This window comes from Rhinoraja longicauda, chromosome 2 (genome assembly GCF_053455715.1).
Source record: "Rhinoraja longicauda isolate Sanriku21f chromosome 2, sRhiLon1.1, whole genome shotgun sequence".
Classification (NCBI taxonomy): Eukaryota; Metazoa; Chordata; class Chondrichthyes; order Rajiformes; family Arhynchobatidae; genus Rhinoraja; species Rhinoraja longicauda.
Window position 1 is genome coordinate 92494617 of NC_135954.1, and position 12548 is coordinate 92507164.

The 12548-nt window shown below is 47.0% G+C and overlaps 1 protein-coding gene across 1 annotated transcript in view; it reads right to left on the reverse strand.

Annotated features, from left to right (window-relative positions):
- LOC144607006 (tetratricopeptide repeat protein 21B-like) overlaps window positions 1-12548 on the reverse strand; it is an 82260-nt gene that overhangs the window by 36346 nt on the left and 33366 nt on the right. The window contains exons 14-16 of the mRNA XM_078423539.1: window positions 4881-5038; window positions 3368-3589; window positions 82-320 (exon numbers count right to left, since the gene is read on the reverse strand). Of these exons, the coding sequence (XP_078279665.1) occupies window positions 82-320; window positions 3368-3589; window positions 4881-5038 (619 nt within the window). The remainder of the gene's footprint in view (window positions 1-81; window positions 321-3367; window positions 3590-4880; window positions 5039-12548) is intronic.

The following is a 12548-nucleotide window of genomic DNA, read 5'->3' on the forward strand; positions in this document are numbered from 1 at the left end:
ATTCACCGTGCCGCCCTCATCGTTTCAAGTTTCCAAAAATTGAGATATTCTCTTTCAATCTTGGATCAGTCCTTTACATACTTGTAGCATTTGATGTAAAGCCGTCTGTCTTTCTTCTTGTGCAAGTAGATCTCCGCCAGTTTCTCCTGAGCTTTGATGTAGTAAGGCTGCTTGGGGTGGATACTCCTGAGCATGCTGAACGCTGTTTCAATGTCATCCCTGCTGAGAGACAGGTCTACGTTTGCAACAGTGATGCGAGGTTCCTCTGTGGTTCCAGCAAATGCACGAGTGGCATCTTGCATGACTTTGACAGCTTCGCCCTGGCAAAGGAAATTCAATGATTGTTTAGTTTAGTTTAGTTTATTGTCACGTGTACCGAGGTACACCGAAAAGCTTTTTTGTCGCGTGCTATCCAGTCAAAGACTATACATGATTGCAATCAAGCTCTGCACAGTGTACAGGTACAGGATAAAGGGAATAACATTCAGTGCAAGAAAAAGTCCAGTAACGTCTGATTAAATGCCACTATAATTTCTGCTTCCGCCATCTCCCTTGGCAGTGTAGAGAATTTTATATACTTCCATCAGGTCTCCCCCTCAGTCTGTAATACTCCAGAGAAAACAATCTAAGTTTGGCAAACCCCTCTTTAATATTCTCTAATCCAGGCAATATTCTGGTGAGCATCTTCTGTACCCTCTCCAAAGCCTCCACATCTTTCCCATAATGTGGTGACCTACCACTCAGTGTCGAGACAAAACATCTTAAGATACTCAACAAAACTACATTGTGTTTAAACATTACCCCACTCACTTTAACACTCTGCCTTCCAGTATTTGACATTTCCACCCTGGGAAAATGATTCTGACTTTCTCCCCTATCTATGCCCCTCAGATTTTTATATACGTCTTTCAGTTCTCCCCTCAGTCTCCAATGCTTCAGAGAAAACCATCCAAGTTTGGCAAATCCTTCCTTGATATTCTCTAATCCAGGCAAGATTCTGGTGAACAACTTCTGTAGCCTCTCCAAAGCCTCCACACCCTTGCTATAATGCGGTGACCTTCCACTCTGTGTAAAGACAAATCTTATCATAAATTTAGTTTAATTTACTTTATTGCCATGTGTAATGAGGTACAGTGAAAATATTTTTGTTGTTGCGTGCTATCGTCAACAGAAAGACTATACATGATTGCAAACAAGTCATCCACTGTGTACAGGTACAGGACAAAGGGAATAACGCTTAGTGCAAGATAAAGTCCGATTAAAGATAGTCCGAGGGTCTCCAATGAGGTGGATCAGGACCACTTTCTCGATGGTGATAGGATGGTTCAGTTGCCTGTTAACAGCTGGGAAGAAATGTTCCCTGAATCTGGAGGTGTGTGTTTTCACTCTTCTGTACCTCTTGCCTGATGGGGAGAGCAGAAGAGGGAGTGGGTGAGACTCGTCTTGATTATGCTGGTGGCTTTGCTGAGGCAGTGATTGGTACTGTTCGCAGAGTGCCAGCCTCATCCTGACATGTCTCAGCCTTGCATCCTCTACCGGTTTTGAGATTGGTATTGGTTTATCATTGTCACATGTACGGGGTACAGCGAAAAACTTTATTTTGCGTGCTATCCAGACTGAACGTACTATACGTGAGTATAACAAATAGTGCAAATGGGAATATATACACATAATGTAGAATATAGTGCTAAAGCTACAGAGAAAGTGCAGATAGAAGAAAAATGCAAGGGAGGCAACAAGGTGTATTGGAAGATCAGGAATTCATCCTTATTGCACGAGAGGTTTGTTGACGAGTCTGATAATAGCAGGGACGAAGCTGTTCTTTAATCTGATGGTACATGCTTTCAAGCTTTTGTATCTTCTGCCTAATATATGAAAAGGTGGTCTCTCAGGATCCTATTGAATAATTCTTTCCCACACCTAAACCTTATCCTCTGGTTAATGGTTCCCCAACTCTTGGTAAAAGAGTGTGCATTTACCCCATCTAGTCCTCCCCTGATCTTTCACACCTCTTTAAGATCGCCCCTCATCCTCCTGTGCTCCAAGGAATAAAAGTCCTAGCCTGCTCAACCTCTCCCTATAGCTCAGGCCCTCGACTTCTGGCAACATCCTTGTAAATCTCCCTCACACTGAGAAACATGAACGTACATCATTGATCTCACGTTGCCTCAGAGGGAATAATCATGTCTGGAAATTAAACAGGAGAGTTGAAGGAAGTTGGAAGTTGAAGGAGGTTTTGGTCAAGTAAGGCCCAGTAAAGTTGTCTACCTTACCATGAATAAAAAGACATAAAGTGTTGAAATAATTCAGCGGGTCAGGCAATATCTCTGGAGAACATGGATAGGTGATGTTTCGAGTCGACACCCTTCTTTAGACTGAAGGGTCCCGACTCGAAATGTTACCTATCCTTGTTCTCCAAAGATACTGCCCGACTCGCTGAGTTGCTCTAGCACTTTGTCTTTTTCTTTTGTAAACCAGCACCTGCAGCTCCTTGTATCCTTATTACCATGGAAAGATGTGGAATTGGATCATGTTACAACATGTAAACAGGTCATTCAACCTAACAGCTCTACCAATCTTTTTCTCCACATGAATCAAAGTCACTTACTCACACCATATGCTTGAATATTCCTCTTTTCCCAATCTTGACCAGATTTAAGTCTAAGTCACAATGATAGGCTTGATAGAAAACTCGACATCTCCCTCACAGTGACAGAGACCCAGGTTGCTTACGGATGTTTGATCATCAGCAAGGATTTGATGGGCTGAAGGGCCTGTTTCAGTGCTGTACTACTCTCTGACTATTCTTATTTACTAGCTTTTTCTTTTATTATGTTAAAGGAACATAAATGCATTCTATAGAAACAAAGAACTGCAGATGCTGACTAACACACAAAAGGACACAAAGCGCTGGAGTAACTCTGTGGGTCAGGCCGCATCGCTGGAGGTCAGAGAGATGACGCTTCGGGTCGAGTCCCTTCTTCAGATTGTTTGTACGGTGGGAGAAGAAAACTGGAAAAGGGGAGATGGAAGACAAAGCGTAGCGGGTAATAGCTGGTTTAGTTTAGAGACACAGTGCGGAAACAGGCCCTTCAGCCCAGCGAGTCCGCTCCGACCAGCGATGGCCATACATTAACACTATCCTACACACTAGGGACAATTTTACATTTACACCAAGCCAATTAACCTAAAACCTGTAAGTCTTTGGAGTGTGGGAAGAAACCATAGGCCTCGGAGAAAACCCATGCAGGTCACAGGGAGAAAGTACAAGCTCCGTACAGACAAGCACTCCGGATTGAACCCGGTCTCTGGTGCTGGAAGGCAGTAGCTCTACCGCTGCGCCACCGTGCAGCCCTAAGTAGTGTACCTGCTCGCCATTTAATTGTAGAGTCTCTGCCAACTCCAGATATACAGAGACACAGTTGCTTATTCCGATGTCAGACAACGACTCTTTGCCCTTTCCATTGGAATAACTCCTCGCTCCCAGCAGACCAATGGCTGTTTTTAATATAGTTACTGCTTCTCCAATGTTGCCCATCTTCTTCAGTGCTCTTGCTTTAATCAAGTGGTAGGTTGGATGATCTCTAACCTGTAACAGTTTCAGTATCATACATAAATTTATGCTGTTGCCAAACTACACCGAGCATAAAATCGCATGCTTTGCTATACAAGATCTATTAGTTTTCGAAGGCATATTATAACATCATTTATAACAACCACAATTAGTTATTATAACACCCAATCTGACCTTTCAAAAATAATATTCTGTGTGACTATTGTAGTTTGGTAGAATGGTGTGCAGAACCTCCCCTAAGGATCATCGGTTGGCGGGACGCACCTGAAAGTTTGTTGATCAGCCCCTGCTAATCAGCCCCTGCCTTTCCATGTGAACATAAAAATAAAATAAATCCCATGCCTTGGAATTTTTTCTCGTAATTTCCCTTTTTTTGATCTAAGGTTCAGCAGCCTGTTGATTCCTAGCTCATTCTTACTGCATTTTGTGAACAAAATCATGAAATGATAGTGTAGGAAGGAACTGCAGATGCTGGTTTAAATCAAAGAGGCGCTATTCCTCCAATTTGCGCTGGGCCTCCCTCTGACAATGGAGGAGGCCCAGGACAGAAAGGTCAGTGTGGGAATGGGAGGGGGAGTCAAAGTGTTGAGCAACTGGGACATCAGGTAGGTTTAGGTGGACTGCGCGAAGGTGTTCAGCGAAACGATCGCTGAGCCTGCGCTTGGTCTCACCGATATACAGGAGTCCACAGCTGGAACAGCGGATACGATAGTTGAGGTTGGAGGAGGTGCAAGTGAACAGGAACAGGCTGGAACCATCACCCATTCCTTCTCTCCAGAGATGCTGCCTGTCCCGCTGAGTTACTCCAGCATGTTGTGTCTGTCATGAAATGAATAGATTGGGTAAATGCACAGAGTCTCTTGCCAAGAGTAGGGAATCGAGAACCAGAGGACATAGGTTTAAGGTGAGGGGGGGAGGATTTAATAGGAACCTGAGGGGTAACTATTTTTTTTACACAAAGGGTGATGGGTGTACAGAACGAGCTGCCGGGCGAGGTAGTTGAGGCATGTGCTATCGCAACGTTTAAGAAACATTTCGACAGGTCCATGGATAGGTTTAGAGGGATATGGGCCAAACACAGGCAGGTGGGACTAGTGTAGATGGGCAAGGTGGTTCGAAGGGGCTGTTTCCACGCTGTATGATTCTATGACTCCATTGCTCCAAACTTCTAATATGTCACCAGAAGCTAACCAAGATGCAAAACGCTCCATGAGTATTTCCAGCATTCTTTATCTTCATTTCAGATTTCTAGCAGATTTCTGGAGTTTTCCCCTTCCTTTTATGAGCCCAATGATATAATTCTCACCTGGAAGTTGTAGCTGAGTCCCAGTTCCAGGGAGTGGGAACACTCTTTGTAATTGCCCTGCGACATGTATATCTGAGCCATGAGCAGGTGGCCATCAGCAAAACTGGGGTCCGTCTGGAGATATGGATGCAGAATACCTTGTGCTGTGCTCAAGTTCCCTGTACGGGATGAAGAACAGTGGAGGTGAAACCAACTTTCTGCGTCTATTACCTTTACTTTACTAGATACAGCGCGAAAACAGGCCCTGCGGCCCACTGAGTCTGCACTCACCATTAATCGCCCTGTACACTCGCACTATCCTATGCACGAGGGACAATTTACAATTTTTTATTGCTGAAGCCAATTAACCTAAAAACCTGCACGTCTTTGGAGTGTGGAAGGAAACCAGAGCACCCGGGGAAACCCACGCGGTCACGGGGAGAACGTGCAAACTCCGTACATACAGCACCCGCAGTCACGGTTGAATCCGGGTCTCTGGCGCTGTAAGGCAGCAACTGTACTGTTACACCATTCGCCGCCTCAGATACCGTTTTCTATATGACTGGCAAGAATAGTCCTAGGTGTTAGAGCTAGCCGCAGAATTAACCTGAAATGGCAAACTGGAACAGAATTCAGCTCATGCAGCCCATCCAACAATTCAAAACTCGCTTTGTCTAAGTCTAGCACCACACCCCTGGATCTTCCAACGGAGGACCGGCAATATTAACAGAGTTTCTCTCTCCATAGATGCTGCCCGATCTGCTGACTTTTAGTTTAGTTTAGAGATACGGCGTGGAAACATGGCCCTTCAGACCACTGAGTTTATGCCAACCATTGATCACCCGTACATTAGTTCTATGTTATCCCACTTCGGCATCCTACAGGCTAGGGGCAATTTACAGAAGCCAATTAACCTGCAAACCCGCACGTTTTTGGAATGTGGGACGAAAGCGGAACACCGAGAGAAAACCCACGTGGTCACAGGGAGAACGTCAAACTCCACGCAGGCAGCACCCACAGTCAGGATCAAACCCGGGTCTCTGGCGCCATGAGGCAGTTGCTCTACCACTGCGTCACTCAGAGAGACTGCGTTATTCCGGCCATTTGCATCCTTTTTTTTGTAAACCAGCATCTACAGTTCCTTGTTCCTCAATCTAGGAGGTTTTGGCTACTTGCTCCACCTAAGGCTTTCAGTGGGAATGAAAGGTGATTCAATCATAATGACATTGGACCTGTGTAGAAGGTAGACAAAAAAATGCTGGAGTAACTCAGCAGGACAGGCAGCATCTCTGGAGAGAAGGAATGGGTGACATTTCGGGTCAAGACCCTTCTTCAGACTGATGACAGGGGAGTGGGCAGTACAGAGATAAAATGTAGTCGGAGATAGTGAGACTGGTAGGAGAACTGGGAAGGGGGAGGGGATGGAGAGAGAGGGAAAGCAAGGGCTACTTGAAGTTAGAGAAATCAATGTTCATACTGCTGGGGTGTAAGCCACCCAAGTGAAATATGAGGTGCTGTTCCTTCAATTTGCACTGGGACTCACTCTGACAATGGAGGAGGACCAGGACAGAAAGGTCAGTGTGAGAATGGGAGGGGGAGTTTCAGACTTGCAATAACAAAGTTATTCCTCCCACAAGACTCTCAAACACAAAGGTCTTTTAATAGCTGCAAGTTTATCTTTGTTACTGCAAGCTTAAAGTACATTACCACATAGTTCAATGGATTCTTAGTTCATAAGTTCATAAGTGATAGGTGCAGAATTACGCCATTCAGCCCATCAAGTCTACACCGCCATTCAACCATGATTGATCTCTCTTTCCCTCTCAACCCCATTCTCGCCCCTTCTCCCCATAACCCGCAACATCCGTCAATAGAATTATCAATAGAAGCGATTGCTTGTCAATTCAAAGGACACCTACAGTGTAAAATGACAGGTCTGGGTGAATTGTTGGTTTCTCTAATTTCAAAGAACTCCTGTATTCCCTCTCTCCCACCCTAGTCTTCTTACCAGTTCCACTGTTCGCATCCTTGTATCCCTCGTTATCACACCTACCCCAGCCATCGCTCCACCCTTCCTGAGGTTATCTGTTTACGGCCCTGATTTGGTCTGGCATTTTCTCGCCTCCAGTTTATTCCAGCCCACTTCTACTTTCAGTCTGAAGAAGGATCCTGACTCGAAACATCACCTACTCCTTTTCTCCAGAGATGCCGCCTGATCCGCTGAGTTACTTCAGCACTTTGTGTCCATCTTCGGTGAAAAATGATAGACTGTGTTCTTAAAAGTCAAAAGTCAACCACCCTACAGTGGGGTGGTTAGACAAAACTTTCTTTTCCCTAGACTGTTTTATTTCCAAGACAGTTTTTCTTATTGTTTGTCAATTTCCAAGTAGAAATTGATACACTGTAGAAATTGTCTTTTTTATTTTAATTTTTAATATTTGGTACATGGATAGGATAGGTTTGGAGGGATATGGGCCAAACATAGGCAGGTGGGACTAGAGCAGATGGAACATACTGGTTGGTGTGGGCAAGTTAGGCTGTATCGCCTGTTTTCACACCTATGACTCTAACCAATTTGGCCCACATAATGCAAATTGTTCCCTAATTCATCAATCACATTATATCCAATTCACATTTTTAAAACAAGCATCATGGCAGAACTACCTGCACTATTCGTGATTTCACTCCCAAATGTCCTAGTTGTCGTTTAAAGGTTATACTACTTTATGTATTAGTTTTAGAACATACAGCATGGAAACAGGTCGTTTGGCCCAGCGAGTCCACTCCGGCCATCAATCACCTGTTTACACTAATTCGTTGTTATCTCACCTTTTGCACCCACTCACTCTACGCATAAGAGGGTATCCCACCCAGCCGAAACCCACACGGTCACAGGGAGAACGTGTAACTTCCACAGACAGCACCCAAGGTCAGGATTGAACCCAAGTCTACTGGCGCTGAGAAACAGTGGCTCAACCAGCTGCACCACTAGTGTTGCCCTTGTTCTGGGTTCCCCCTCAGAGGGAATAGTTCATCTGTATATACTCTTGATTATATATCCCAAAGATTTTCAACAGTCGTGCATTGAGTGAAAATGACTGTCCAGCCAGTCATAGTTTATCAACGTCCTCCCCTCTAAATATCTGCTGCATTTTAATCACCTTGATCAGATTGCCCATTATTAAATAACATCTTCCACACTACACGTGTTGCAGCAGCACAGTGCCAGAGCCAGTGAAACTACTGCCCCATAGCTCCAGGTTCTCCAGGTTCAATCCTGATCTTAGTTGCTGTCCGTGGGTGTTTGCATGTTCTCCCCGTGACCAGGTGGGTCTCCTCCGGGTGCTCCAGTTTCCTCCCACATCCCAATTAAATGGGTTTGTAGGATAATTGGTCACTGCAAGTTGCCCCGAGTGTGTCGGTGAATAGTATATCTGGGGGAATTGGTGGGAATCTGGGAAGAAAATGTCCCTAACAACCTCACCAACTTCTACAGATGCCTGAAAGAAAGCATTTTATTGAGATGCATCACAGCATGGTTTTGGAACAGCTCCATCCAAGACCGCAATAAATTGTCCAGTGTTGTGGAAATAATCCAGACCTTCATGCAAACCAAACTCCCCTCCATTGACTCCTCCTGCACTTCACGCTGCCTCCACAAGGCCACCCTCTTCACCCCTCTCCCATCAGGCAATAGGTATAGAAGTTTGAAAACGCACACCTCCAGATTCAGGGACAGTGTCTTCCCAGCTCTTAGTGGGAAACTGAATCATCCTCTCACCAGCCAGAAAGCAGTCTAGCATGGGTAGCAGTTCCATCTACCCCTTTGGAGACCTTTGAACTGTCTTTAATTGGACTTTATCTTGCACTAAAAGTTATACCCTTAATCCTATATATGTACACTGTGGACATCTTGATTGTAATCATATATAGTTTTTTTTGCTGACTGGATAGCACGCAACAAGGGCTTTTCACTGTACCTCGATGCACGTGACAAAAACAATAAACTGAACTAAAATATGACTCGTGTAGGACGTGTAAACGGGTGTCTGATGGTTGGAGCAGACTCAGGGGATCAATGGGCCTGTTTCCATGCTGTATGACTCTGTCATTCACACAAACTCAGGAGCAGTGAACTATTCCTGCCCTTGATGCTGCATGTCCTTACATGAACTCTCCCTGTTGATGGAAAGTGGCTGCATGGAAGAGATAGAGTAGTTTACAGCTTTACACAGCTTTAAGGTGAGAGGGGCAAAGTTTAAAGGAGATGTGTGGGGCAATTGTTCTTTAATACAGAGGGCGGTGAGTGCCTGGATCGCCATGCTAGTGGTGGGGGCCGATATGATAGTAGCGTTTAAGTGCCTTTTGGATAGGCACATGGATATGGTGGGAATAGAGGAATGTGGTTTATGTTAACTTAGTTTTTGCCACATGTACTGAGGTGCAGTGAAAAACCTGTTCCGTGCTAACCAGTCAGCGGGAAGACTATACATAATTACAAACAAGTACAGATACATGATAAATGGAATAACGTTATGTGCAAGATAAAGTCCAGTAAAGTCCAAATAAAGATAGTCTAAGGGTCTCTAATTAGATTGGTTGTTGCTCAGGACCGCTCTCTAGCAGAATGGTTCAGTTGCCTGATAACAGCTGGGAAGAAACTATCCCTAGGTTATTGTAAGGTTTGAGAAGTTTTCCCTCATTCGGAAAAGCAACACCAAAACCAAAGAGCTGCAGTTTGGACATTTTAAACGGGAGACTGGGGCTGATAGCGGAGAAAGGCTGCGGTCAGATTACCAAGGGATGTCACAATCTGTGGGTCCAAAAATGGCCGCAGGACCTCGTGACCAGCCACAAAAAGTAAAAACCTTACAACCCAGTCTCTAGGTTTCTGCAAAGCCAAGGCCAGAACAATGGATGGGTATTGGCCATGCAGAAACCTGCGAAACCAGGTCGAAGTCCAGACACTGGGGCGCTGACATCAGCATACTCACAATGCCCCAAGCCGACCTAAACAGTTCATCTCGTTAAGGGGGCACAATAGCCCATAGAAAACTACCTGGTAGGTGATGGGAAACCAGTTAAACCCATCACCTTGCAACGAAATACCAATTAACACCGTCTGGCCATCCCCGGTACCCCCGGACATAAGCGCAGATCAGAGAGAGAACTCATACATATCTTTTTGAACAAAGAGATTCCAAGATCTGGCGGGAGATAGGACGGGTCAGAATAGTATAACTGGCCACGACTTTTGGGTTTTAAACTCAAGAAGAACTCGGTGCAAGAAGAAATACCGCAAGAAGGAAGTCAAACGGATGCAGGAGGAAGAAAAGACAGGCAAGAAGAACGGATGCAAGAGAGAGGAACAGGCCCGCAACTCGAGAAGAAATACTGAAAACCGAACAGCCAGTAACCCCAGTAATAGCCCCATGGTGAGCATGTACCCCGATCTTACATATCCTGGACATAGTTTAGTGTAGAGGGGAGGGTGGTTTGAATAAACGGGGGTGTGTTGGTCAATTTTGCGATGTGTCGTACGTTCCCCATCTTACAGTCGTGTATATGTCTTGTAGAACTGTGCGTTTTAGAATTCGGAGTAAAAAGGTATTCATGTATTCGGTATGTGTATTATAGATATGTCTTATAGAACTGTATAAGTATTCATGTACAATAGTCCCAAGCGCTAAATAAAAGCCTTTTCATTTAAACCCTGGTTTTCAAATCTGGTCTGGTGGAATTTTTCTGCACTATAAAAGCTCCTGCATCTAAGTCCAGTGTCTAGAACCGTAAGGAGTGAGTGGGTCGAACCACTCACGGGGAACCAGTGTGCGCAGCCTGGTCAAGGGATCAGAGCAAGGCACGGGGACCTTAGGTCGGGCGAAAGCTCGGCGCAGAAACCCCTTACAGATAATGGCAGCCCAGATCAGGGACCTTCAGGAGGAGGTAGAGGAGAAGGCTGCGGGTGGGAACCAATTGATTGAGGCTCTGGACTCTTTAAACAAGGAGCGCCGGGTCGTGACCAACCGCCACGAAGCCAGGGTAGAGCTGATGGAGTGTCAGATCACTGAGGCCATGCGCAGTAAGGGCAAGCTCAGGGAGCAGTGCGCTTCCCTGAGCCGCCAGCTGGAGACCCAGGAAGAGAACCTCAAGGGGGTTAGGGCAGCCTACAAAATGGTTTTGGAGGACAGGTCGGAAGGGGCCGACCACGGGGCCTGCCTGCAGGAGATAGAGGGTCTGCGGAGTGCTTTAAATAAAGTAAAAGGGCTGGTCTATCTAATGAACCCCCCAGCGAGCCAGTCGCTGGGGGTTGCGAAGGTCCCAGTTCCGGTCCCCAGAAAGACCGTGGTGGCTTCAGCCCCCAGACTCCACGATCCCCCTAGCTACGAGGCATCCTGGGAAAGGGGTAGTGTGGGGGACAGAGAGAGAGAGAGGAGCTCCCGGTCGAGGACTCGGCACCGGCGCCCATGTGCCCGGTCCTGGAAACCAGACGGGGACCCACCGCGCTGAATGGGGACGCCGGACCCATTCAGAGCGAGATCGTGGTGCCCCACAGCTCCCAGCAGTTAAGAGCTATGATCGGGCATGTTGCAAAATTGTCCGAATCAGGGGACCCTTCATTGCATTTCAGGGAAACAATCAACAGTTGCGACGAGGGAGAACGGGCAAAATTGTTGCTGATCTCCCTGGACAGCTCGATCCTCCAATGCCTTTCAGATGAGAGTAAAAGAGGGACCAGGACCTACGATCTTCTGCGGGACGAGGTCCTGGAAGTCTTGGGGATGGGCGATGAGGGTCCTTTTGCCCGATTAGGGAAGACCCTCCAGATGGAGGGAGAACCCCCAAGGGTTTTTGCGGCGCGACTGTGGACAGTGTATCAGAGCAGCTGCCCGCACGTCCCCGCGCGGGATGTCCTGGTCGGGAATGGGAGAGCCCAGTGGCTCCGATGTTTGGTATCAAACAGCCTGGCGGCCGTCAGGGAACAGGCGAAAGCCTGGTTTGATCCCGCAAATAGCACGGAGGAGACGGTTTTGGACCGTCTCACGGTAGGGTATAGTAACACCCGGAGCACGTCTACCCGACTCGTAAAAGGGAAGGTGCACGTGGCGGAGGCTACTACACCGGCCCAAAAGGAGTTGCGACAGGAGGGTAACCCTACCGCACAGTCCAAGTGTTTCAGGTGCGGTAAGGTGGGGCACTGGCGGAAGGATTGCAGGGCCCACACCAAGGAAGATAGGGTTGGCACCACCCTGCGCGCCGATGTCCCAGTTAAGCCCGAGATCATCGAAACGATGATCGAGGTAATGCGGTCCCTCATGGCCGCACAGGGGAAGGTGGCAGTCGCTACCGGCTCCCCGGGTGCGGGGGGGGGGCACTGGACATTCCCCAATGACATCAGCCCGCGCAGCCCGCCTATCTGTGTCCTCGCCGCTACGATGCGTGGAAGAGGCCGCTTGTGGAGATGGTAGTGGAGAGGCAAAGAGGCAATTATCTGTTGGACACGGGGGCTTCATGCACCGTGGTCCACACAGAGGAACCCTTAGACTCTCCGCTGTCCACGGGGGTCCCTTTCGCACTGGCTGGGTTCACAGGGAAGGAACAGGCTGGCGTGCGTTCCATCCCGCTGTCCATTCATTTGGGAGCACTCCGCACCACATGGGAGTGTATCCTGATGAAATGGACAGCAGG